This window comes from Capsaspora owczarzaki (genome assembly GCF_000151315.2).
Source record: "Capsaspora owczarzaki ATCC 30864 unplaced genomic scaffold supercont2.12, whole genome shotgun sequence".
Taxonomy (NCBI): domain Eukaryota; class Filasterea; order Ministeriida; family Capsasporidae; genus Capsaspora; species Capsaspora owczarzaki.
In genome coordinates this window covers 1017955-1044530 of record NW_011887303.1, presented here as the reverse complement: position 1 = coordinate 1044530, position 26576 = coordinate 1017955, and the positions used below count along the sequence as shown (strand labels likewise).

Genomic DNA, 26576 nt, shown 5'->3' with positions numbered 1-26576 from the left:
GTTTTGGCAATTTTGTTTCACGAAAAATTTGCCACTTTTCGATCAATTCATGCTTTCCACCACCAAAATCACGTCATTCCACTCCACCCTCTACCCGCACACTGCACAAGTGCTTAGCATCACCTCCAAAACCCAACAAGGCGTGTTTGGTGCCGTTGATGGAGGGAAGGCCGGGCCCTGGGATCATGTGTGTTAACGTGAATGCTCGATGAGAGTACAGCGTCCCTCGGCCCGCCATCGCCGCCCAGATTGGTCTGAAGTACCGAAGAATGTTCAGGTACATTCGTGTGTGCAAGGCGGGCGGCAGGTTTGCAACTAAGCCGAGCTTTGGCTGAAAACTCGAGGTTACTGCCCAATTTTGCCCCCTTTTTCCAGCTCAATTTCAGTCCGGAGAGTCCCCCATTGCCTCTGAGATCGCCGCTTTTACCCTCAAAATGACGACGATGATGTCATCTACAGCTTATGCTCAAAAGGAACTGGGTAGGCGGGGGTTCAAGTACCGAGTCAAGTGCGAAAAGTCGCGGTCGCCGAAAATGCGAGCAAAACAAGATTTTTGCTTCGCCAAACGGCATTTGCATTATGCCGCCAAGCAGTGGCTCAACGTCATTTCCTCGGGCGACACTGCTGTCCGGGTATAGCAACGCATGTGTTCAAACATGTGCGCATGAAACCGGGCAGCTGCTCGACCACAGGGTCGTCCAGCCGCAGGTGAAGTGTGGAAAGGTGGCAAATTGACGATTTTCCAAAAATTTCTCGTTTCGCCGTGTCCCACTTTCGTGAGGTCGGAGACCGCATAAACTTGCTCCCCTATCTCTCCCTTCTCAATGATGAGTTGAAGTACGCCCGTCGCACATTACCAGAGGGTAAAAACTTCTTATTCCATCGAACCAATGCGCCCTGGCACAAGAAAGAGGTTGTGAGCAGGTGGTTGAAAAACCACAAAGTCGACGTGCCCGACTAGCCTCCCAACTCCCCCGACCTGTATCATATCGCAAACTCATGTACCATGGTCAGGAAAGAAAACTACCAAGGTGTAGAGGCGACGGACCAAGTCGTGGTTCGAGAGTGCTTCCGAAACGTGAGCGACAAAGTGCTCAGTCCATCACATTACATCCGCCTCATAAGCTCTATCTCCGAGAGCATCCATGCATTTTATGATGTGAGTCATGATTATGTTTGTTGTTAAAGTGGTTTGGTTGGATTGAAATGGGTGGAACGGGCGGTTATACCGCAAATTTTGAAAAAATAGGGAATTTTCAGATTTTTTTCCTCACAAAAATCGCAGTTTTTCTCGTCTCCTCCTTCACATGCACATTGGATGAGCCAGATTTTTGATAAAGTAGTGTGACCCACACAGCACCCATTTATTAATAAAGCAGCGGGCTCGCGTGGAGGCGGGGAACATGGTGAACTAGCACTCTCTACGAACTTTTTTTGGGGATAGTATTTCGGCGGCCTCACTTCACTAGCATCTGTGAAAGCATCAGATACGCGAAGGATATTCGGTCCGATTTGCGGCCAGTGAAGGCATACCCGCTGGCGAGGACAACTTGGACGTCATTGCAACCAAAGCTCGATGGATGTGACGCTTTCGGAAGATGAGATAATTCCTGCAACGAAGTCCTGCAACAACCGTTCGTGTGTAGGTATCAAATCCATCAGGGCCTCATGGACTTTTCGCCGATCCTGCGCCTGACTTTGTCACTTTTCATGGGAGAGAGAGCCACAAAAATGTATTTGAAACACTTGAGTTGAACCTTCTCCGAGCTCATAAAGACGAGCATTTCAAGCAGACAGTGTAACACTTGACGAAGACGCTGCCTGCTCGTCCGGTAGGGCAAGGTACCAGCGAAGGACTTCGACGGGTGGGACATCTTTGGCATAGAGGACATGCTGGCGTGCAGATTTGGTCTCCGACCAAGAGACGGTCTTGGACTGGCCGATCTGTTCAAGGAAGAAGTCGCGCAAGTCTTGTGCAGTTCGAAACTGTCGCTGTGTAAAGTGCTTGTTGTGGCGGCTTTGGACAAGCAGGTATGCCAACGCCATGCAGACGTCCTGCGATGGACGATTTTCAGTCGAATCACACGAGTAGAGGCTGCTCGCGATGTGCGTGGCAGGGCTGAGATGCGGGTCAAACGAGTAGGCGCCTATTGGGTCGACTCGGAAATGAGTGCTCGTACACAATTTTCACCACTCTCAGCAAACACAAAACTTACTCTTCACAGCCGTCTGGAAGCCTTGAGCAAATGTGTCCAAGTTTGCACGCTGGAGCACCCATGAATGCTTTGGTGGAATAGCGTTTGCAAATCGAGCAGTCGACATGACTCCGACAAGGACGAGAACGTCATCTCCCAACTTATAATCCGCTTCGAGTTGCTTGCGGGCCTTAGTTTCGAGCGATTCGAGCGTAGCTTGGCTGGTGGGCAGAAGTTTCATATGAAGCTTCATTTGAAGCCCAATGACTGCGCGACGTGTTTTCTCATGGACCGTGCCAGCCTACACCCATGTGACAGTGGTGAGCAACGAGCAAACCCGTAAAATGGCAATGCGAGTGCTTTGCGCAATATCATCTTACTTGCTGAACAACGTCAACATGCACAAAGCTGTCAATGCCTGGTTCGGTCGAAGATAAAGGCAATGTCATGCAAGACTGCTCGGTCCATGATGTCGGCGACAATCGAAGTTGAACTTCGGCGCATTGCTCGCCAAAGGTGACGCCCGGTAGCACCCGACTCAGCGGCACATCAATGAACACCGGCACAGAAATTGTTTCTGTTGCGGCATCTGGCATTGGCAACAATGCTTTGGCGAGACACGCGGTCACGCGCACGTTAAAAAGGTGGACCAATAGCCGCTCCCACAAAACAGAGTCCGCAGGCGGATTGCCCATGTCTTGCTTGATGTTGTTAAGGAAAGACACCAAGGTTGTCGCAAGATGACGACAAACTGGATGGACCTCGCCCTGAATCTGATCTGCAAACATCTCAACGAGGGTTGCGGGTGAGTACATGAAAGCGACTTCTCGATTCACAATCACAACAATCACAACAGCGCAATTTCACAAAGCGCACCAAGGTCCATCTCCCCGTGCAAGTTGAACTGCAAAGACCCTTTGTTGTCCTCTCCCCACGCTGTGGTTTGTCATCAATCAGTCAGCAGGAGAAGGAAAGAATCAGTATGGCAAGCAAGTCGTTTCCAGCATCTATCAAGTGCATGCACAGACAACTGACCGACGAAAGCAGACCCAGTGCCAATCCAAGCGAGAAGTTGGGACGTCAGATTCAAACGGTCGACAGCAGAAGCATCAATTGCACAGTAATGCACAAGCTCAATCAATGTGCGGCAGCTGGGTCGAAGTCTCGCAATCGCACCATTTCCCCTGACTCCAAGGACATGCTCAATGTGGCGTGGCAGACCACCAGAAGCGCAAAGTTTGCTCACGAGCGCCGGCATCAGGCGCCAAGTTAGATGAACTGAACCCGGCTGTTGATCCTGCTGGGCCGCTACAACGGCGTCAGCGAACTGAGCAATGTGTGCACCGTCAAACGGTTGCATGGGAACAGTATCGACATCCAAGTTGCTCGAGTCAGCTTCGTTGGATGGAACGGTGATGGCAGGCTCAGTCAGACCAGCAGTGAGGTGTTGCGGCAAAGTTCCAGCGTACAGTACACAGAGGCGCTTTTGGGGGGACTGAACAGCCTCCTTGAGTGAAGAAAGTGTATTCTTGAGCAACAATCGTCGTTGCTGAGCAGGACTGAGGTCAGAGTTCTTGTCGGACTCCAGAGAGACCAGTAATCTATTGATTTCATCAATTGCGATGGCAAGCCACGGCAGTTGATCTTGACTCGTGGGCTGCCGACCGCCGCTACGAGCCGAGTACTCAGACTCTTGGATGAACTGGAGCGTAGCAGCGACCTGGAAGCTGCCAGTTTGTGCAAAATTTTGCTGAAAAAAATTGGCGGGAATTCGAAAGTACGCAGCCAGAAGGCGAATCGACAGAGCGTGCTCTGGATTGGCTTTCATGGTGATTGTCCAGTCGTTCTTGGTGAAGCCCGAATCGCCGTTGAAAGTCACGGATAAGCAACACGGAACGATGTCGCGCTTGGCGAAAACGGCGGGGGCAATGCGATCCACAAACTCGGCACATAACCGCGTTTTTCCAGCACCCGGCAGAGTGGAAGCAAGAAATGACCGAAATGCAAGTCGATTCGTGCCACTCTGGTTCATTTTTTGAAGACGGTGTTCCAGTAGCGCTGTGAGAGAAGCGGTTGCCAGTTTCAGGTCAACCAGGGGGTAGTCGACGACGTCCTGAAATGCAACCAAATGAGACCAACGTGGCAGCTTGATCATTGAGCTGTGTTGGAAACATACCGCGCTTTGCTGCTTTCGTTCCAGTGTGATCAGACCTTTGAGTGAATCTCGGATCGCGCTTGGCGTGGTTTTCAGCATGCCTGTTGTTCATGCATTGTGCATCGTGAGTGAGAATACACACACACACACACACACACACTCTCTCTCTCTCTCTCTCTCTCTCTCTCTCTCTCTCTCTCTCTCTCTCTCTCTCTCTCTCTCTCTCTCTCTCTCTCTCTCTCTCTCTCTCTCTCTCTCTCTCTCTCTCTCTCTCTCTCTCTCTCTCTCTCTCTCTCTCTCTCTCTCTCTCTCTCTCTCTCTTTCCACGTCAGTTCGTACCTTGGTCCATGGACCACTGCTGGACCCAAGAAAGGAACAAGCTCGTCCGCGTGGTTTCAAGATCGTCGACCTTGCCGTCCTTGCCATTATTGGCATTGATCTGGTCAGTCAACGTACGTTTGCGAGCTTTCACTCGTTCGGCAATTGTCGCCACTGGGGCACGAGCAACGTTCCCGAGCTCTCTCGCAAATACTCGTCTGGTTGTCGCTTTGTCGTCTTTGTAGTTGTTATCATCGCCAGGCTCGTCAGCAATGAACACTCTGTAGTTGAAGAGTTCCTTGAGCAAGTGGTTGGAAAGGTCGGGTGCCGTCCATTTCACATCTGTCACGTAGTGCATGAGTCACTCAACATCTAGCAAGACCAAGAATCCACATTACCGACCGACTCTTACTCTTGAAACAAATCCGTAACTGCTCAGGAAGCGCGCTGATCATCTCTAACTCCTGCTGTTCACATAAGACGCAGCTGTCAGTCCATGTCCACTCGTTCATTTAGAAACCCAGCATGTGGATACTGACTGAAGGGGGGGCTGCCTGGCTGCTGCTGCTGCTGCTGCTGCTGCTGCTGCTGCTGCTTGCACCCTGTTCGAGCAGAACTGGTGAGTTTTCAAAAATACCGAATCGAAACTGCACTTGTTTGTTTTCACTCACCGAGGTAGCATTGGAGGTGTCCATTGGAGCCACATCGTCGGTAGTTTCGGATTTGTCGTTGTCCTCCTGTTGGACAATCAAAAGTAAAGGTTGGACCTTGAGTGCAGCACAACCGCGGTGGCAAAACCAAAAAAAAAAAAAAAAAAAAAAAAAAAAAAAATGGCGCGCAACTGCCAAGACATCCATTGCGAGCAAAGTTTGCTCCTCGCCACTCCCCGGCCCCACAGAATCAGTTCTTTCAAAGGAGCTTGTGTAGAAGACGAGAGGGAACACCGGGGAGGCCAGGACGACGACTCAAGAGCCACATGTAAAAGCAAAAAAGCAAAAAAAAAAAAAAAAAAAAAAAAAAAAAAAAAGCACGCTTGTTGCACAATGCTGCTGCCCACGCTCATGGCCGAGTCGACAGGGCGGCGGCTCGGTTGCGCGACGCGAAGAGAGTGGTGAGAGTGTTCAAGAAGAGCGACGCAGAGGCAGTTGGGAGGAAGGCACGCGAAAAAAAGCCAGGGAAAAGGAAAAGCAAAAAAAAAAAAAAAAAAAAATTCAAACCCAATGACAGACAATGACAGGCAATGACAGGCAATGACAGGCAGGTCTCGGTCCACTTACGGTTCTGACACGCTTCTCGTCGTGACCTCCAGGCGAGTCCGCTGCTTGACGCTTGGCCGAAGAAGAACCGGCCGAACTCATCGCAAAAACTGAAAAACAAAAACTAAAGACTGATTCAACCTGTCAAAGTGATTTTTTTTTATTTTCGACATCGCGTCGTGAATGGTGAGTTTGGTTCTTTTATGAAGCTTCATCATGGCAGAAGACGCTGTGTTGAGATGACAACTTGCTGATGTCTTCGCTTTTCTTTTGATCTTTCTTTTGTTTTTCGTTGCGATTTTTGGTTTTGACTTCAAATGCAAGCTGGAATCGAGCTCCCAGGCTGCGCTCTGTGCTCTCCTACTTTCTCGATAAATCACGCAACGACATTCCATCAATAACCATGGTGGTATTGGTGGGTAGGGGGTGAAAGGGGCGCCCAGTGCCGAGCACGCTGAAGTCGTCTTTTTTGTTTTTTTTTTTTTTTCCTTTTTTTTGCGTTACTGTGCTGTTTATGGTCATGCTTTTGACAAGAAGGAAAATAAAAATCAATCGAGAAAAAGAAAACCATTCAACCCACCAAGAAAAAAAAACAAAAGGAAAGAAGAAAAAAAGCAACACAAGTCGACTCACTCTCCGCTCCCTCCCCCTTCACTACGCATGACAGATGGATGAAGCGCGTTGCATCACACGAAAAATGCAAACGCCGACACCAGAATACGACGATCGGGTGGCGATATTGGAGTTGAAAAAAAAAAAAGAAAAAAAAAAAACACGAAAAACAAAAAAACAGCAAGCAACAGAAGAAACGCGGTGTCCGCACCACTCGCTCTCCGCTCCCTCTCCCTTCAGTACGCATGACAGATTGATGAAGCGCATTGCACCACACGCAAAACGCAAACGCCGACGCCAGAATACAGCGATCAGGCGGCGAGATTGGAGTTGAAAAAAAAAAGCAAAAAAAAAAAAAAAACTTAAAGACCGCCGCCAAAGCAATCAAGAGCGAGCGAGACGGCTACGAGAGAGAGCGAGAGCGAGAGACGGATGGGAATGCGTTCGATGAGATGAGAAAGAGAGAAAGAGAGAGGGGGAGAGAGAGAGAAAGAGTGAGAGAGAAAGAGAGAGCAAGACAGAGAGAGGCTCCGCGTGCGATCTTACAGCGGGTAGCGAACAGGCAACAAAAAAAAAAAGAGAGAGAGAGAGAGAGTGAGCACAAATAGAGCACAAATCATAATAAGAGGGGGAGAAAAATGCCGACCGCGTGATTGTTCGCCGTCAACGAGCTAACTTACCTCCATTCATTCATTCTGTCGGCTGATAAGTTTGACATTGCGTGGGTTGAGGGGACGCACTACCCCGAACTGGTTTGGGGGTTTGTTGTTCGTCCACCGCGTCGCGCATGGATGTCCTTGTCCTCTTGGTGTTGCTCTGTAGCATGGGGCGGCAACCGAGATCGGCAGCAACCGAGATCGGCAGCAACCATGACCAAGTGGCGTCTTATTGTGAGGACGATCCTCATAAGTCGCACCCATCCACAGTGCGATCGCACCATGCACTCTCAAACACGCATACACGTACGCACACGACGATCGTGTGTGCTGGTCTGCTGCTTGGGGCTGAGCGACGGCGGCGTCGTTTGAAGCGGCTTTGTCATTTCATCTTGATTTTTATTTTATTATTTTGACAGCTCCTCCATTTGAGCACTCTGTTGAGGAGGGCGGCATGAAATTCCGTCAAAAACCGCTCCTGTAGCACCGATTGGACCTTGCTGTGCCCATCAAATCGATGACGATGAACGTTGGTGCTGAGGAGGGATATCGATCAAATGCATCCAATCCAGCCATTCGTCCGCCAAAAGACACTCACCTTTGCCCTCGAGCTCCACGATGCCACGTCGTCAGAGTCGTGCACAAGGGCCTGATTCAACAACAAGAGCACTGCTTTGAAGTGTGCAAGCAAGGACTCTTTCCACTTGTCTCCCCTTGTGTGGGTGCAACTGCTGAGCATTGTTGAAATCCTTCAAGTCTGCTCTTTTGCTCTTTGATTGATGGTTTTGCAGTTGTTCTTCATTCCTTCGATTTAGATCTACTCTTCATTTTTCTTTTCTTTTATTCTCTTCATTCCTCGCAATGGCACTGCAGCAGTCGCAGCACTGCTTGCATTGAGCATTGCCGTCCTCAGCGCTCACGGTGCGTTTTGTTGTGGCACACTTCATCTCCTCCTCCTCCTCCTCCTCCTCCTCCTGCTGCTTGCGTCTTTTATTCTGCTTCTTTCTGTCTTTCTCTTGCTTTGATCGATGCGCGTCATGTGTGCTCTTGGAGTGGCAGCCAGAAGACCGAGCTCTCATCGTCTCTCCTTCCTCTCTCTCTCTCTCTCTCACTCTCACTCTCTCTCGCTGCTTGCTACACGTCGCATGTTTTCACTCCCCACACCACGAACGCGCGTCATCGCTGTGTGTGCCTCCTGAGCCTGAGCCTCACTCATGATACCTGCCAATGGAGACCGACTGTGATCCTCTCTCCCATCAGCTTTACCCCAATGTCACGTCACTCACTTGACTCGCTCTCGATCATAGTGTCGCTCTGATTCACAGTTTGACTTGTCGCACACAGCGGCTCAGGTGTTTGCCACGTCAAGTCGGAAGTGGCTGCTGGCTGGTCTAACATTGCCGCGCATCGAATTCGCATCGCAACCCGCTCGTGCCTGCAGACCAGAACAGCCTCGACCGACGTGCTGTCGAGTTTGACTTTGCTTGCAACGCATTCATCTCGGTCATCTTTGCCATCAAGCAGCGCAACACGGACGCACTCGCCTTCAAGCTCAAGGCGGTCTCTGACCTCGCCAGCGAGGACTATGGTACAGTACAGTCCACCATGCGCATTCTAGACCACGGACATGGTCAAAACTGACCGTTTGTTCGCCGCGCTCGATCTATGACTCCTCATAGGCAAGTACATGACGCGTTGAAGAAGTTTGTCGACGGCGAGCCAGACGCTGTCAACGTTGTCACCTCGCTCATCCTCCGAAACGTCGCCTACCGCATGCCGGCTGCCAACGACTATGTCATTGTGGACAAGATGCCTCTCGCAGTCGCATCAGAGCTCTTCATGTGCAATGTAAGTGCGGACGAGGCTCTCTCTCTCTCTCTCGCCAAGCACTTTGCTGAGTGCCTTCTTGCAGCTTTCTGACTCGACAATTCCTTGAGCAGAAACCTACAGAGGCTGGGAATTATCCATTCGTGGTCTGTCGCAGTCATTCGAATTGAGTCGAAACAGCTCGCAACCTCCCTCCATACTGATGAGCAAGAGCAACCCTCCTACGAAAGCAGGTGGGGAAAGGCTTTTGAAATCCGGTACAATGAACGTCTTTCCACGCAACTGTTTGCCCTCGCGTACACCTAGTACCCGCAAATTGTGCGTAAAGCGGTGTCTTACGACAGTGTGCTGTCCCACCGCCTGCCAGCCGTCTACTTGTTTGTGAACCGAAATTTCTCCGTTCTTTTTCTTTGTTTTTCATAATCAAAGCTTTGGCCGATTCAAAAAAAAAAAGGGAACAAAGGATGGGGTCGGAATACCAGCGTTCATACCAGTGTTGCTCAATGGTCAAACTCAGCATCGGGGAACAGAGTGCGTGGAACCAAAAATGGATCATATTGTGGAACAAGGAAAAAAAAAAAAAAAAAGCAGCCAATCCAACTTAAACAAAAAACCCACCCCCGCGTCAAAAGAAAAGCTCATGCAGCGGGCTTGATCGACTTGAAAATAGAAGTAAGAGCAGTTCGGAGACGCTCGAGCTGGGGTTCGCCGACAATCAGCGGCGGAGTCAGGCGCAGCACGTTCTTGCCGGCTGTGATCATGACAATGCCGTGCCGCAAGGCTTCCTGCTGGACTTGCTTGGCAGTGTACTCGGCAGTCAGCTCAACACCGCGCAGGAAGCCAATGCCGCGCACGTCCAGCACGACCTTTGGGAACTGCTGACGAAGCGACTCTAGAATCTCATCAAAGCGCTTAATGTTGGTCTGCATCTTGGGCAGCAGTTGCTGGACCTCGCCAAGCACGGCGCGGGCAACGTTGCAGACGCCAGGGCCGCCACCAAAAGTAGTTCCGTGATCGCCAGGCTGCCAGAGTGGAATTGGAAAGCGAACAAACAGTGAGAACAAAAAAAAAAAAAAAAAAAAAAAGCCAAACAACCAAAATAACAACCAAAACACAAACCACCACCCCTTGATATCGCCTCCAATCTCACCTTGATCAGCTCGGAAACACGGTCGCGCACAAGAATGGCACCCACGGGAAGGCCGTTGGCAAGAGGCTTGGCCAGGGTCATGATGTCGGGCTGGACGCCGTTGAACTGGGGAGCAGAGTGCGCCCAGAGATGGCCGGTACGACCAACACCGCATTGGATTTCGTCGAAAATGAGCAAGGCGTTATGCTGATCGCAGAGCTTGCGGAGGTGCGCGAGGAACTCGGCCGTGGCGGGGTAGACACCGCCCTCGCCCTGGATGGGCTCGACAATGACGGCGCAGGTACGGTCAGAGACCAAGTCGGACGCCGACTGCAGATCGTTGAAGGTGCCCACGAGGTTGTTCGGGATGAGCGGCTGGAAGGCTGCCTGGTAGGCAGGGTTGTGCGTGGCCGAGAGCGAGCCCATCGTGCGGCCGTGGAAGCCGCCCTTGAACGCCACGATTTGGTTTTTGTTGAGGGATGGGTCTGCCGTGTTGCCCCACTTGCGAGCAAACTTGAGGGCGCCCTCGTTCGCCTCGGTGCCGCTGTTGCAAAAGAAGGCCTGCAAGTGGTGTGACAAAAAAAACAAGCGACAAGTTAATAGTCCGATGCGAATCCAAACCCCACAACAGCTCATTGCGTGTGAGCAATGGACAAACCTTGTCGGCCCAGGCGGTCGAGGTGACGAGCTCCTTGGCGAGAAAGATGGCGGGTGCCGAGTGGAAGAGGTTGCCGAGGTGGAGCAACGGCTGTGCCTCAGCGAGGGCGCGGTTGACGATCGGGTTGTTGTGGCCCAGCGCGGTGACGGCAATGCCTGCGTAAAAGTCAAGGTACTCTTGCCCTGCAGAGTCGAAGAGCGAGAGGCCCTCGCCACGGACAAAGACGACGTCGGGGCGGTCGTACGTGTTCATGAGGTACTTTTTGTACATTGCGACCATCTCGGGGACGGGCGGGAGGATGCTCTTGTTGGTCTGGGTGGCCGATGAAGAGGATGCTTGGGCTTGAGTTTGAGATTGAGCTTGAGCAGCAGCAACGGCAGTGGCAGCAGCCGCGTTGGACGCGAGTGCGCGGGTGGCCACCTGGCGAGGAGCAGCGATCGCCGCCGCCACAGCGACCGACGACGCGCGACCTGTCGTTTCAGTTGTGCATTCACATTGGGTTTTGTAAGAGATCATGCAAGCAAAAGGCAGAAAGTCACCACCCCGCGGTCGAGCGGTGAGATGACAAAATCGCGCACAGATGGATAAGAGCTCTCTCCTCAAGTCAAGTCAATGCGATTGCTTTACCAGCAAGGCGAGCTGCAGCAAACATGATCAGAGTGGCTGTTTCAAGTATAATACTGTACTAATGACAAAAAATAGAGTGAGCTTGTCATTGCGAAATAAGGAACTGTGAGACGAAATGTGCATGATTTTTTTTTTTGTTGCTTTGTTTTCACATCTCCCAGCAGAGCAGCGCGACGAGATAACACACACGATCAGCAGCGTCTCTGTTCGAATAGATTCGATGAGAGAAAACCAGATCCATGCGCTTGTCATCAAACGCGAAGAGTGAACGAAAAAAAAAAAAAAAAAGTAGCGAGGAATAGTGAAGAGCTGTCGTTGTTTGGCTCTGAAACGCACTCAAAGCCACACAGTATTGAGCGGATCAAAGCCAAAGTAAAATTCGTTTTGCTGGGGTTTTTTTTTTTTTTTTTTTATTTGTAACTTTAATAATGTGTCGCATGCTGATTTTGCTTGACAGGCGTTTCGTTTCGTGTTTTTTTTTTTTTTTGGTTTTTTTTTTTTTTTGTTTGACTGTTGGGTTTTTCTGGGGTCCGACCTCGACTCCCACTTTGCCTATGCGTTGCAAATAACAGGTAGTCGCACTGCTCGCTCTGCTTGCTCTCTGCAGCATTCAACAGCAGTGGAAATGGTAACACGTGCGTTGAGTGCATTGAAGCACACTTGGCAGTCTTTTTTTTTTTTTTTTTTTTTTTGATTCTCGTTGGATTCGTTTCTGGATGCTCGCTGCTGTTGTCGCGCGCTCGTCCTTCGCTTCTGCCTCTGCTGCGGTTGCGCCGGCATGCTTTGCCTCGGTCGCTGCGGTCACTGCACGCCGCGCGGCTTCCGGCTTCGCTCTCGGCTCTGATCAGGTAATACCAACAAAAAAAAAAAAAAAAAAAAAAAAAAAAAGAGACCGAATCAATGCTCCGCTTCAACAAGTGCAGCTCGTTCAGTTTCTCGCAGCAGGCAGGCAGGCAGGCAGGCAGGCAGGCGGGCAGGCGAATCTTAGCATCATTGCGCCAAAAGCACGTCAAAACAATCGCCCTTCTTGTTCACGTCGGCTGTCCTTTTGATTATCTTACGATTTTTTTTTTTTTTTGTATTTTCTCGTTTCGTTTTGGGATTTTCTTATCACTTCATATTCTTACCACCGAAACCAACCGTGATGATGATGATGATGATTCTCATGCAAAACTTGTCACTCGTCGTCATCGTCATTCAAGTGATAATACAAAAAGAAGAAAGAAAAAAAAAAACAAAAGCTCACTCGCTTGTGGTAAACTTGTTTGCACAGTCGGTCATCTCACAGTGGCTCAGCGGTGCTCGCGATGTGAGCGACATCCAGTACTTCCTCAAGCACTTTGGCGAGTCTGCTGCTGCTACAAAGGATGCTGCTGCTGCTGGTGCTGCTGGACCCAAGACCGCCGTCATCAAGATTGGCGGTGCGATCGTCGAGGAAGAAATGCACATCCTCGCTCCCGCCGTCTCGCTCTTGTACCGCTTGGGCATCTCGCCGATCGTCATTCACGGCGGCGGCCCTCAGCTCAACAAGCTGCTCGAGAACGCCGGCATTGTGCCAGAGTACCAGGACGGCATGCGCGTCACGGACGCCGACACACTCAAGATTGCCCAGCGCGTCTTCAACGAGGCCAACAAGCTCACCATCGAGGGCCTCTCCAAGGCCGGCATCCCCTGCGCGCCGTGCACGTCGGGCGTTCTGTACGCCGATGTGCTCGACTATAGCAAGTGGAAGCTCGTCGGCAAGACCACTGGCGCCAACAGCAAGCTGCTGAACGAGCTGGTTGGCAAGGGCATTGTTCCCGTCATCACCAGTCTCGCGCAGGACAAGACGGGCCAGACGCTCAACATTAACGCCGACATTGCCGCCTGCGAGGTCGCAAAGGCGGTCAACCCGATCAGCACCGTTTTTTTGAACTCGACCGGCGGCATTCCCGGCGAGAAGGGCCAGATCATTGAGACCATCAACATTCACAAGGAGTTTGATCACCTGATGGGTCAGGCATGGGTCAAGTACGGCACTCGGCTCAAGATCAAAGAGTTCAAGGAGCTGCTCGAAGACCTGCCCAAGGCCTCGTCCGTCACCATCACCTCGACCGATCACCTCACCCGCTCGTTGCTCTTTGGCAAGTGCGCCAAGGGCACGACCGTCTCGCTTGGTCGTACCTCCCGCGCTGCTGCGGCTCTTGGCGGAAATGCTGCTGGTGCGCGCTCCTTCTCCACATCGGCTGCTGCCGCTGCTTCCGCTGCTGCTCGCGCTGCCACCAAGTCGATTGGTGTCGGTATTATCGGAGCGCGTGGCTATGTTGGTCGTGAGCTCATTCGTTTGCTAGGAGACCATTCAGCGCTCGAGCTGCGCTGCGTTGGTTCCCGCGCCAATGCCGGCCAAAAGTTGGCCGACCACATTCCCGAGTTCAAGGGTGATTTGCGTTATGAGGCCCTTCCCCCAGACGACATTGCCAAGCACGCCAACGATGTTAGCGTCTGGGTGCTCGCCCTGCCCAACGGCCACTGCGGCCCGTACGTCGAAGCCATCCGCAAGCTGTCCGCCTCGCAGAAAGACCGCAAAATTGTGACGGTCGATCTCTCGGGCGACAACCGCTTCACTGACGAGTGGCAGTACGGTCTTCCCGAGCGCTTCCGCGAGCGCATTGCATCTGCGAGCTTTATTTCCAACCCCGGCTGCTACGCCACCGGCGCTCAGCTGTCCATTCTGCCCCTCGCTGACGTCCTCGCCCCGAACAACCCGCCCGCAGTCTTTGGCATCTCTGGCTACTCTGGTGCCGGCACCACTCCTTCCGAAAAGAACGATGTCAACTACCTCAAGGACAACATTGTTCCGTACTCGCTGGTCAACCATCTGCACGAGCGTGAGGTGTCGCGCCAGGTTGGCTCCAAGGTGAGTGATTTGGATTGGAGGGGGGGGGGCTTGCTGAAGCAAGGGGTGATTGGGATTGCGGGGTTTGGAGAAGGGGTGATTGCAGCCTGAATTTATGCGAAAAACTCGCTTGGAGCGAGTCGTTCTCATTCTGAACCACGTTCGCTGGTCTACTCGCGTCAAACACAGGTGAACTTTATGCCCCATGTGGCCCCATTCTTCCAAGGCATTACTTTGACCACCGACATCCGGCTCAACGTCAAGCTCACTCGCGAGCAGGTCGTGCAGCGCTTCCAGGACATGTTTGGGAAGGAGCCGCTGATTGAGATTGTCGCTCAGAAGGATGCTGTTCCCGTCGTGAAGGACAATGCGCAAAAGCATTTTGTTCGTCTCGGTGGATTTGCGGTCGATCCTGCCACCAACCGTGTCGTCGTCGTTGCCACCCTTGACAACCTCCTCAAGGGAGCTGCCACCCAGGCACTTCAGGTGAGCTTTTGTTGTCGATGTTGCTGGTGTCAGTGCGTCGGCATTCTGTTGAATTGAGCGCGAAAAGGGAGGGTGGGTTGGGGTTGGGCGGCGAAACGCACAATCATGGAACTTCATCGTAACTGCGCAAGTCCTGCAGTTCTGCATTTGCAACATGAATTTTTGATTGGATGTGGATGGTTGGTTTTTCTCTTTTCTCTCATTGGGCGACGGTTTTGTGCGTTGGATTGCTGGCTAACCGCGCGCTCTTCTGTGTCGCCGCTTCACAGAACATTAACATTGCCCTCGGTCTGCGCGAGCTGGACGGAATCCAATCCGAGTAGACTCGGATCTAACTAGCGGGCCGTTCGGGACTTGACAACCAAGCAGTGCCTAATAAACAGTTTTAATTCCGGTTGATTTTCACAAAGGGGGTTGGAGTGCATACAGAGGAACAGATGGAGCCATGGTTCCAAAAAGCACACCTCACAACACATCGCCGGGCTCAAGCGAAAGTTTGGTGAGCATGGCCATGCGCGCCGCTTCCTTATCTTCGTCGGAGCTCACCCGGGTGACTCGCGACAAGTCGCAAAAGACGGCCATCATGGTCTGCGTTTTCTTCTTGTTCTTGGAAACCTTCATGTAGAAGCCGACATGACGCATCAGGAGATCGTCGTGCCTGTAGCCTGCCATGGCCATTGTCCGCGCGGCCTCGCAAATCGCCTCTTGATTGGCCGGAGATACTTGATTGGAAGCCCATCGAACGCGTCTTTTTGAGGACCCGCAGAGCGAACCATCGAGCACCGCGCCCCTTGCAACACCTCAATCTAATTCACAAATATGATTCTTTGTGCATTGGACTCCTCTGGATGGTGGATTACTATGCGACAGCCACTTGGTTCGGCGCCTTTGCTTGCCCACACACTCGAAACCACCTCACGCGTTCTCCAACTCACAAGGACACCCCTTGGTCAAAATATTCGATTGATGACGTTTTTTTCTCACTATTGAGGTGTGTTGTCGGCGAATCGCACAAGCTTGACTTGGTCGACCGTCGGGACGAGCACGACGGCGAAACTGACAACCAGCAACAAAATTTTTATGATTGTGGCGTTGGAAGCGGTCACAATTTCGACTATTATGCCCGTTCTCCTGATAAATCAACCTAAAGGCTTGAGACGTATCATTTTACGCAGGTTACCATGTCCGAACACCGCCACACAGCGAGAAAGGGAGGTACAATATGGAACTTTTGTTTTGAAACCCGAATTGCCGAACAACATCCATCGCGAACCTCGTCCGATCTCCTTCTGCCCACGCAGTAGAGCTACTCGAGGGCACTTTCTCGCTTGGGTTTGCAACGGGCGACCACTCAGCGGCCTCGGGTTGACGCTGTGGACAAACACGGTGCGCATGGAACATATGGCGGAGTTTCAGCAAGCGATTGTTGGTTTTGACCGGCGTGAGCACTCTTTACCACCAGTGCACATGATGTCATGATGATAAACCTTGCCGATAAGCTTGTCGTCGAGCTGAGAATGAGTTTCACTCACTACTCGAATCACATATGCACTGCCCCATTGGTTCATTCGTAGCCCGATTAGCTCAGTCGGTAGAGCGTGAGACTCTTAATCTCAGTGTCACGGGTTCGAGCCCCGTATCGGGCTGGCTACTTTTTTTGCTCTTTGAGGTTTTTTTACTTTTTTTTTTTTCGATTTTGGCAGTTTCGCGCTGCATTCTCCTCCTACTCCAAGACGCACTTTCACAGTTTTAGTCCTTGTTTTTATTCACAAGTGTGGTTTGTGCTGCCAACGAGTCGAGCGAGTCGAGGAAGGGGCGAACGGAGCGTTTTCACACTGTTTTTTTTTTTTTTTCTTGATTCACTGACAATTCCACTTCAATCCTATTCTACTGCGAATGGTCTAGTACCATCATACTTGCTTGGGTACCAAGCGGCTAAGATTCTTCTTCTGAATGCCATCTGCCAGTCTTATTCTTTTTGAAGCAACATGTTCGGCAACGAGGACGAGGATGAAGCCGCTCTCGTCGCTCCCGTCTCCGTCCACTTGCAAATCGTCAATCTGCCGACGAACAGCGACACTACTGACGCGCACAACGGCACAGGTGCATCATCTGCCGTGACCGTGGACGCTGCGAGCGACGACGACACGGCCATCGAAGCCCTTGTCCACGACGGTAAGCTCCCGTTTTCGTCTGAGCCTGCGCTCGCCACGCCCGCTCGTTCGTCTGTTGTGTGTGCGGCATCCACTGTCATGCAAACTGGCTCAGCCTCAGCTGAGGCTCATGCGTTCATGGGGCTCTGTGATTCGGGGGGGGGGGTCGTTCTGCGAACGGTGCAACAATCGTGGAACCGCATCGTTTTTTTTTTTTTTTTTTTTTTTTTGACTTCGTTCGTCGTTCCTCCCCTCGACTTGTTCTGTTGCGCCGGGCTTTGTTCTGTTGCGACATGGCACTTGCATTTCCCCCCCCCCTTTTTGGGAGCTCAATCTCATGGCTCGATCTGGCTTTTGCTGCTTCTCTCTCGCTCGGCTTTTGCACTCAGTTCGCAGCAGCGGTTTTTGAACTGGAACGCCTTTTCAAAAAAAAAAAAAAAAAAAAAAAAAATTCCGGTTTCGAGCCTGCTCTTGTTTTTTTTTTTTTTTTTTTTTTTTTTTTTTTTTTTTTTTTTTTTTGTTCTCAATCTCAATTCGCGAAACCCAATTGTGTTTCGACGTCTTTTCGTCCACGCACGTTGCATTCACCATCACTTGAACAAAACTCTTTGGCTCTGCCCTCGTCTTGTTAGAATCTGGAGCCGTCGTTGCTTCGGGGATTGTCGACAGCCTGATTGGTGCGGACGACCTTGCCAACTTTGACGACCCGCCGCCAATCGTCCAGTCCATCGTCGACGCTGCGCTTGCTGGGCGCGGCGTGTCGGTCGTTGCGATCGGAGCCACCGGCACTGGGAAGACGACCGCGTTGTTTGGATCGGCGGCGCATCCCACCCACCACGCGTCGTCTGGACTCGTGCACCATGTCGCGCATGCGCTGCTCGTCCGGCTGGCCACACCCGACACTGTGCCAGTCACGCCAGTCACACCGCGCGCGTCGCTCGTGGCATCGCCGGGCCGCCCATTATCCACCTCTGCGTTGTTTGCACCAACTCCTGCGGTCAGTGCCGAAATCAGCATCTCTTTCCTTGAGATTTTCAACGAAGGATTGCGCGATTTGCTGGCGCGGAATCCGGACGCGACTCCCTGCGTCATTCGCGAACACCCAGTCACAAGCGTCCATGTTGATGGCCTTTCTTCGACCCGCATCACCTCCCTCGATGCTGTCCGACAACTGGTGACGGCCGGGCTTCGCGCACGAATCTGCAGCCTCGAGCGTTTCCCAGCCACCAGCCGTCACTCCCACGGCATCTTGACCATGAGCGTTCGGCGAGCTTCAATTGTCCCTGGCGACATTGAGACTGCCTCTGAACTCGTTGGACGGGTTGTTTTTGCTGATCTCGGCGGCTGGTACGCGAACGTGCGAGCGCGAGTTCGTTTTGTGCCCCGCCTCGAGATTGCTCACCTTGATGTTGTATCTGTTGCGATGTTCTCTTTTCCGATGCGTTCCTCACCCCCAGGGAATCCACCTTGCCGTCAGTCGAGCACCACCAGGCAACCGCGTATCCGTCCCGACTCGAGCATTCACTCAACACACTTGCGACCGTTATTGACACACTCTCCGCGCGCCAATCACTCTTGGCATCACACGAGTCAGAGAGTCTCACGAACGGTGACTCGGCTGTCGTGGACGCTCCCATCATCCCTCACCGTAGTTCTGCGCTGTCCTGGCTGCTAACTGATGCATTTGGAGGCAATTCAGTCACCCATGTCATTGCAAGTAAGCATACAACGTGCAAGCCGGGTCGCCTCGCACGCTTTGTTTCTTTGCTTCTTTGCCCCTTTGTTTGGCTCGCTCATGTTTTTTTTTTTTTCTTGTTTTTTTTTTCCCCCCTTTTCCTTTCTCGCTTGTCCCAGCCCTCTCTGCGACCGCGGAACAAGCACAACAGTCAGCACATACACTCCGCACGGCAAGCTTGTGCCGTGCCATTGTGAATCGCTCCACCATCCTTCTTGTAAGACTTCTTCCGTCCGACCAACGCTCTCTGCTACTTTTGCTCGTGATTTTGGGTCGACCCTGCAACTCACTCGTTTTGATCTTATCAGGGGCCCGAACTAGCATGCATTCATGAGCTTCAGTCTGCCATCACGGAGCTCCAGTTTCGGCTTGAGCAAGCACCGGGATCTGGCGAGCTTCACGACAAGATTGTCGCCAAAATCGATCGCAAAATGGCCAAATTGGAAACAGCGTCGTCCGAATTTGAAAAGACAGTGCTCACGGCCCCCGATCTCGTCGCTGCCACGTCCACTGGCAACGCGGAAGCCGAGGCGACGGTTGTGCCGATTCGCATCGAACCATCCACACCCCACCTTCTCAGCTGGAATGACTCGTTGCACGCCTGTGGCGCGACATTCTGGCCCATTCTGCCGAGCGGTGTCACAACAATTGGGCGGGATCCAAAGCGGCACGTCGGCATTAGTTACGACCCTGGCGTGCTTCCTCGGCACGCGTTTATTGATGCCGCTGCTGGAGTTTTCACGTTTCATCCGCAATCAGACTTGTGTTTCATCAATGGCCGGCCGCTGCACTCAAAGCCAGTAATTCTTCGACACGGTGAGTCAGTTGCCTTTTTCAAGTTTTGAATGGCGTGTCTGCTTTGGCCGATTTTCCTTGTATTTATTGTCCTCTCAACATGCTTTCCGTGAATGGCTCAGGCTACATTGTCGAGCTCGGCCATCATACGACCTTCCGATTCAATGATCCCGCGGAAGCTGCAGAGCTTCGGCTCATGGGGTTGCGCCCTGATCACGCATCGCTCTGCCGTGCCATTGTGTCGCCTGCTCGCGCATCTGCCCTGGCAAATCTCGCATCGTTTGAGGATCCGTACGGAGCCGAGTTTTCTCACCCTGCTGTGATGGAACGGCTTGCTCAACGGCGAGCCCTGCTGACCAAACCTGCGATTCAGGCCGACCAGTCGACTCTCACTGTCGATGCTTTGAATGCACCGTCACACGTCGAGGCTAGGGCTGTTACTTCTTCCGTTCACGAGACCTCGCGCCTGGACGAGACTGCAGCAGAGGCCAATGTCCACGCACCCCACCTCCACCTCGCCAATGGATTTACTTCACAGAATGTGTTGGTGGACAATGCTATTTTCGAGCCGGTTGCCGCGTCCGCTGTTGAAGCTCCTGTCCAAATCGCCGCTGAGCCTTCTACCGATCTGGCCACTGAAGCTGCTCTTGAACCCGCGACCGAGCGTGTTGTGGAGTCTGAAGCCGGCCAAGCTGCCGAGCCAGCTTTTGAGCTTGCTGTCACCGAGCCTGCTCTTGGTGAGCCAACTCCGAAGTCGGAGCTCGATGCCGACACGGTTCCCGAGTCTCTTGCCACGGAGCACGCTTCTGAACTTGCTGCTGCTCATTCGGCTCTCGTGCCTACGGCTGGTTCCGTCATTGTCGAGCCAGTTTCCGAGACCGCAGACGAGTCCATTTCGGCGCCTGTCGTGGTCGAGCCAGTTTCCGTGTCTGTCGTGGCCGAGCCAGCACCAGAAATTGCAGACGAGTCCATTTCGGCGCCTGTCATTGTCGAGCCAGTTTCCGAGACCGCAGACGAGTCCATTTCGGCGCCTGTCGTGGTCGAGCCAGTTTCCGTGTCTGTCGTGGCCGAGCCAGCACCAGAAATTGCAGACGAGTCCATTTCGGCGCCTGTCATTGTCGAGCCAGTTTCCGAGACCGCAGACGAGTCCATTTCGGCACCTGTCGTGGTCGAGCCAGTTTCCGTGTCTGTCGTGGCCGAGCCAGCATCAGAAATTGCAGACAAGCCCGTTTCAGAGTCTGTAGATGCCGAACCGGCTGCCACTGAGCCGACTCATGAAGATGCATCTGAGCCAGCGTCTGAACCTGCATCGGAGCCGGCCATCGAGACTGTCGAGTCGACGCTCATCGAGCCCGCGTCTGACGTTGTTGAAGCTGCTGCCGAGCCCGATGACGCCCCTGCTGTTGCTGGAGGCGACGTCGACCTGGCTGTTGACTCTGTGATTCCCCAGTCCGTTCGTGATGGTGATACCGCCGCGCACTTGACCGAGACTACTCACTCGGTCGTCGAGGAGGCTTCTGTCGATCCGGTCGAATCATCCAACTCGACTCCTGAGCCAACCGACAGCTTTGTCTCTTCGACGCCAGAGTCGGGTGTGCTCGCTGAGCCAACCGCTGAGCCAGCCTCTGACCTCAGCGATAAACCTTCACCGGGCGCTCCTGCGGAGCTTGATACTGCTCAGAACGGCGAGCTTTCGGATGATACGACCGACATGTCGACAGGGGAGTTCATCTTGCCGAGCGCCACTGTAGAGCAGTCCTCCTCTCTGGGTGATACTGTCGACACTGCCTCGGACTCTTTGGTGTTGATCTCGTCTAACTCCTCCGGCCCAGGTGCAACGGAGGCGGATGGGGAAGCTGGCTTTGTTGTACTTCCTGCACACGCTCAGCCGACAGGAGACCATGCTACCGACCAGCCCGCGACGGACGCTGTTGCTGTCGCTGCCGTTGACAACGACCCGAACAACCAGTCACCCTTGGAGCGCCATGCTTCTCCACACAACCCGTTCTTGATGGTGCCAGACGCGGAGGAACCTGAGGATCACGCTGCTGTGCCCTCTCCCAAAAACCCCTTCTTCAAGTTTTACTTTGACAACTTTTCTGCCTTGCACGACTCGTCGCATGCCTCCTCGCCTATGCCGGCTGACCAAAGCCCTTTGTTCGGAGGCGATGCGCACCTCGTGGATGAGAGCATGGCGAATCCCATCCAGACTCTCAACGAGGAGAACTCGACTGACAGCGAGCACACTTTCGTGTTGGTCGACGCAGAAGGGCCGCACGATGAGAATTCGCAGGAAGTTGCCGCTGCTGCTCAAAAGGCAGCACAGACCTCTCTGGCTTCTGACCATCCTAGCGACGAGCACGTTGCACATGGCGACGGAACCGAAGTTGCTCATGCGGCGCCGGAGCAGGAGCACGCCGATGGTGCTCACAGCTCCCAAACGGCGGAGAGATGGGCGGCTGCCGCATCTGACGGTCATTCATCATCCGACGCTCATGACACCATTGCCCAGGAGCCCGTGTTTGAGCCAATTAGTCTGACCGGCGAGGCCCATGCGGCGGCACTGCTCGAGTCCGCACTTGCCGCCTTCCCCGAAGATCCGCTCAGTGGAGATACTGAAGTCGACGAGTACGGATTTGCCCCAATCCAAACAAGTTCGGCGCAAGCAGCGTCGCTGGCTGTCAGCTTGTCGAGCCCGCATACCCCGGAGCAGCCACTCACCGTGGAAGCCGAGCCATCCTTTGAACCAGCTGCCTTCGAGCCGCAGTCGCCTGCAACCTTTGCCAATCCGGAACCCCAGCTCGACCTTCCGCAAGCAACGATCACGCATTCGGCTGAACCTGCCCAGCCGCAAACTCCGCCACCGACCATCACCACCGCAAGCGGCGCAGCGTTTTCCGCTTCTGCCAACTCTGCCTTTTCGACCACCGTCACCAGCTCTCCGATCACTCCCAACAAACGAGCGGGCCGAGTCTTTGATGAAGAGGATGCGAACGACCCGGATGCGCCCTTCACGCCGCTGGCGCAAGCACGTTCGAGCTCGAGCTCAACCGATCACTTTGGCTCCCTGGTTGACTCTCGACGAACGAGCGAAAAGCAAGCGCTGATGGCCGAAGTCGATCGTCTGGGCCGTCTCGTGCTTGGCTCGCGCGACGAAATTCTCGAGCTTCGCGGGCTGGTGCCGAAGGCGTTGCAGACTCCTCCTCGCAAGTCGCTGATTGAGGCGAGCCCGATGAAGCGTCCTTCGCGAGCACAAGCGCTCCAGTTTGGCGGCTCGATGCCCGGGACTCCTGTGGCCACCCCCACCAAACCTCCAGTTGTTGTCAAACAGCGCCCAGGGGCGCCCATCCCGCCGCCACGGCCGGCTCACCTGCGCGACAGCGTCAGCATTTCGCTTTCCAACAACAGCGACAGCAACAGCAACAACAACAACAACACCATCAACGGGTCCGCTGCATCCGCAGGCGCTGCCGTCTCGGATCTCGGTGCGCAGAATGTTGAGCAATTCACTTCGTTGATTGAGCTCCGCGCGCGGGCCCAGCTCCTTGCCGCAGCCATTGACAAGAATGAGTTGAGTCCCGCCGAGATGGAAGAGGCCCAACACGATCTTGTTCTGCTTCGTTTGCGCGAGGACGAGCTCAAGCGTTCGGAAGCGATGGAGCCAGACCGTGACGAAGTGTCGCTGATGGTCGAGGTTTCGCGCCTCGGACAACTGGTCATCGAGTCGCAAGAAGAGCTCGACCATCTTCGTGCAGCTCAGATGGAAGCCGAGGCGACCAAGTCCAAGCCCGCGACGCCAAAGAAGCGCGCTGCTGCTGCTGCCAGTCGGCTTGCCGGTCGCAAGCGGTAGATCCGCGAGACGCGTTTCGTTTTGTACTGTTATTTTTTTTTCGTTGTTTTATTTGAAAAATACAATTGTATGTGAGTGATTCTCTGTATATTGGATGTAAAAAAAGGGGGGGGGGCGGGTGTGTGTTTTTGGAGGTAGCAGAAATGGCTGCTTGAAGGTGCTGTTCCGATAACTTGGAGCACTTCCTGAATCCCTACTCAAGCATGCTCGAATGGACGTGAAAGGACGATTGTGTACTTGAGAGCATGGTGAAGAATGACTGACGAAGGCTCAGGAGGGGGGGGAATCGAGCCGCTCATTGCGCGCGTGCAATCATTGAGCTGCAGCGATTCCAGTTTCGTCCCTCTTGAGTTGTTCTGTTTCACAACACCCCCATCTTCCATTTTCGTCCCCATCTCATCTCATCTCATCATCTCATCATCTCATCTTGTCGATCAGGGTATTTAGGATGTTGAGGCTTTCAAATCAAATTTACCTCGCTTTTCATTCTTCAATTTTTTTTTTTTTTTTTTTTTTGTTTCTGAATCCTTCTTCTTTCATTCACAATCCAATTCTTTTCTTTCACTCCATCCAACAATGCCACCGTTTGTTCGCGAGGCTGCCGTTGTCGCTGGCGGTGCGTCTGCCGAGCCGTTTGCGCTCGAGGCTGATCGGATGCTGTCGTCTGTGCCGTCGAATGACCAGCGTTACTTGCCCGGCAAAGGGATGCGACCGCGCACCGAGCCGCTCCCCGCCGCGCAGTTTGACTGGTGAGCTCTCGCTTGTTTTCTTGTTTTGTATTGTATTGTAGTGCTCTGTTGTAGGATCGCGTGATTGTGTGAGTGAGTGAGTGAGTGAGTGAGAGTGAATGATGATGATGATGGTGTGACTGCTTTTTGAGGTTGAGGTGTGACACATGCTGCTTTGTTGGGGCAATGCCGAATAGTCCCTCTCTCTCGCTCGCTCTCTTCGGCGTGCGTGCGTTCTTGCTGCACAGATGGAGTGATTGAATGAAGATGAAGCAGCAGCAGCAGCAAGCAGCAGCAGCCAGTGCATTAGAAGCGAGTGAGTGAGTGAGTGAGATTGAAAGCAGCAGCTGCAAAACGTTGAGAACAAACAGGCGACGGCAAAAATACGAAAACTCAACAAAAAAGGGGAAAGGCAAAAGGCATTTTTGAAAAGGGAACGGCAAATAACCGCCCCAACAGTCAACTCTGAATGGAAGCATTGGCCATTGCCAATTGCCATTGCCGTTGCCGTTGCAGTGCATTGGAAAACACGGCACACAGCCAGTTTTAACCCACGAAACGAAAAACAAAACCCCAACCCCACCCCCAACAAGACGAACGCAGCACTCAAAGAACGAGATCGAGGGGCACAAAAAGTTGATCGTGTGCTGTACTTCACTCAAACCCATGCTCAACCTCTCAAACATCAACTCAAACGGAGATCAACTCAAACATCAACTCAAATAGAGCTCAATACAAGCAAAAATGAAGACAAACCCCCCCCCTCCCTCCCTCAACAACAACGGCAGAAACAAACCCTATTGTCGCTCACCCTGCACCCCCACCCGCCTCCTTGCGCTTGCCTTCATCACAGGATTGTCGGAAGCGTCCTCCTCATCACCCCGTTCATTGCCATCTGGGGCATCATCAACGTCCCGCTCCAGACACCCACCCTCATCTACACCGTCCTCCTCTACTTTGCCTCGGGACTCGGTCAGTATATTCATTCAATTTGAAAAATTTCCAAGAGTTTTGGCTTTTTGTTTCGCTAAAACCCTTGCTTTGATGCTCGAAAATCGTCTGTAAACAGGCATCACCGCGGGATACCACCGCCTCTGGTCGCACAAGGCGTACGACGCCGCGTGGCCGCTCGAGCTCTTCCTGGCGCTGTCGGGCGCCGCGGCCATGGAGGGCTCGGGTCGCTGGTGGTGCCGCAACCACCGCGCTCACCACAAGTTCACCGACACCCCCAAGGACCCTTACAACGTCCGCCGCTCCCTCCTCTGGGCCCACATTGGCTGGATGCTTGTCAAGCAAAACAAGAACGAGGTCGGCTACGCTGACATTACCGACCTCGACGAGAACAAGATTCTCCAGTGGCAGCACCGCAACTACCCCCTCCTCGTGCTCCTCTGCGGCGTCGCCGTGCCGTGGCTGACTGCAGGTCTCCTCTGGGGCGACTGGTGGGGCGGCTACTTTTACTGCGTCATCCTCCGCCTCGTCTTTATCCACCACTCGACCTTCTTTGTGAACAGCCTCGCGCACTACCTCGGCAACCAGCCGTACTCGGACATGCACACTGCCTTTGACTCGTTCATCACTGCCGTTCTCTCGCTCGGCGAGGGCTACCACAACTACCACCACGAGTTCCCCCAGGACTACCGCAACGGCATCAAGTGGTACCACTACGACCCCACCAAGTGGTTTATTGTGGCCTGCTCGTACGTTGGTCTCGCCTACAACCTCAAGTTTATTCCCAAGAACGAGATTGACAAGGCCAAGCTGCAGATGTCTCAGGTAGGGCTTCATTGAGTTGCTTGTTTATTTTGGGCGTTGGTTTGCAGCCGCGACTCACGTTCGTTCTGAATTCATCCAATCTCACAGAACGCTCTTGATGAGCACAAGGCTCTGCTCGAGTTTGGCAAGACTCTGTCCAAGGACTTGCCCGTGTTCACTCGCCAGCAAGTTCGCACCGAAGCCGCTTCTGGCCGCTCGCTTGTGATTGTGTCCAACCGCGTGTACGATGCAAGCAAGTTTGTTGACGTCCACCCCGGCGGTCGCCAGACACTGCTCAAGCACGTTGGCGAGGATGTCACCCCTCTGTTCCGGTAAGCCGCATCAGCATGTTGGAGTCGAGAGAGGGAGAGAGGGAGAGAGAGAAAGAGAGAGAGAGAGAGAGAGCTTCTGTCGTCGAATGTGCGAGTGTCTGTGACTCACCCGTTTCCCTCTCCCGCTCCCTCTTTCTTGCATTGACTTGTTTTCAATCTTTCTGCTGCTTAGTGGCGACACTGGCGAGCACATTCACTCCAAGTTTGCAATTGCCACGCTGAAGCGCATGCTTGTCGGCCAGGTTGCTCAAGAGTAACCACCTTCCGGCATTCATGAGGTTTTTTTTTTCATTCTATTCGTTTAGTCAACTCTCTCTCTCTCTCTCCCCCCAATTATCGAACATGTCTTGATCTGTACAGCAGACCCTGGACGAACCTTTTTTTTTTTTTTGTTGGTTTGTTCCGTGCGGTCTTTGTGTTTTCTTTTTTATTTG

At 53.0% G+C, this 26576-nt stretch overlaps 6 protein-coding genes and 1 non-coding gene across 7 annotated transcripts; 4 read left to right on the top strand and 3 right to left on the bottom strand.

Annotated features, from left to right (window-relative positions):
* Positions 1 to 1785: 1785 nt before the first annotated feature.
* Positions 1786 to 6026, bottom strand: CAOG_09019 (hypothetical protein; the record flags this gene model as incomplete). Its single annotated transcript, XM_011272404.1, has 10 exons — positions 1786 to 2147; positions 2217 to 2496; positions 2576 to 2973; positions 3072 to 3131; positions 3231 to 4308; positions 4372 to 4451; positions 4690 to 5010; positions 5208 to 5247; positions 5340 to 5405; positions 5946 to 6026. The coding sequence occupies 10 exons, from the start codon at positions 6024 to 6026 to the stop codon at positions 1786 to 1788; spliced, it is 2766 nt and encodes a 921-aa protein (XP_011270706.1).
* Positions 6027 to 9560: 3534 nt separating this feature from the next.
* On the bottom strand, positions 9561 to 11515 carry CAOG_06935 (acetylornithine and succinylornithine aminotransferase). Its single transcript, XM_004344506.2, has 4 exons — positions 11434 to 11515; positions 10807 to 11276; positions 10170 to 10709; positions 9561 to 10041 (listed from the first exon to the last, which is right to left on the bottom strand). Exons 1-4 carry the CDS (start codon positions 11456 to 11458, stop codon positions 9658 to 9660), a joined length of 1419 nt encoding a protein of 472 aa, XP_004344556.1. The 5' UTR covers positions 11459 to 11515; the 3' UTR covers positions 9561 to 9657.
* A 589-nt stretch (positions 11516 to 12104) lies between these two features.
* On the top strand, positions 12105 to 15188 carry CAOG_06934 (acetylglutamate kinase). Its single transcript, XM_004344505.2, has 4 exons — positions 12105 to 12281; positions 12707 to 14329; positions 14498 to 14794; positions 15064 to 15188. The coding sequence occupies exons 1-4, from the start codon at positions 12150 to 12152 to the stop codon at positions 15115 to 15117; spliced, it is 2106 nt and encodes a 701-aa protein (XP_004344555.1). The 5' UTR covers positions 12105 to 12149; the 3' UTR covers positions 15118 to 15188.
* Positions 15189 to 15259: 71 nt separating this feature from the next.
* CAOG_06933 (hypothetical protein) lies at positions 15260 to 16271 on the bottom strand (the record flags this gene model as incomplete). The annotated part of the gene is made up of 3 exons (XM_004344504.1): positions 15260 to 15542; positions 16068 to 16165; positions 16251 to 16271. The coding sequence occupies 3 exons, from the start codon at positions 16269 to 16271 to the stop codon at positions 15260 to 15262; spliced, it is 402 nt and encodes a 133-aa protein (XP_004344554.1).
* A 96-nt stretch (positions 16272 to 16367) lies between these two features.
* CAOG_09746 lies at positions 16368 to 16440 on the top strand. Its single transcript has one exon. It is a non-coding gene; the product is annotated as a tRNA-Lys (tRNA).
* Positions 16441 to 16770: 330 nt separating this feature from the next.
* On the top strand, positions 16771 to 23406 carry CAOG_06932 (hypothetical protein). Its single transcript, XM_004344503.2, has 6 exons — positions 16771 to 16969; positions 17580 to 18294; positions 18405 to 18664; positions 18802 to 18899; positions 18991 to 19498; positions 19600 to 23406. The coding sequence occupies exons 1-6, from the start codon at positions 16783 to 16785 to the stop codon at positions 23325 to 23327; spliced, it is 5496 nt and encodes a 1831-aa protein (XP_004344553.1). The 5' UTR covers positions 16771 to 16782; the 3' UTR covers positions 23328 to 23406.
* A 474-nt stretch (positions 23407 to 23880) lies between these two features.
* On the top strand, positions 23881 to 26470 carry CAOG_06931 (stearoyl-CoA desaturase). The gene is made up of 5 exons (XM_004344502.2): positions 23881 to 24076; positions 24909 to 25027; positions 25125 to 25831; positions 25919 to 26142; positions 26315 to 26470. The coding sequence occupies exons 1-5, from the start codon at positions 23904 to 23906 to the stop codon at positions 26397 to 26399; spliced, it is 1308 nt and encodes a 435-aa protein (XP_004344552.1). The 5' UTR covers positions 23881 to 23903; the 3' UTR covers positions 26400 to 26470.
* Positions 26471 to 26576: the final 106 nt, after the last annotated feature.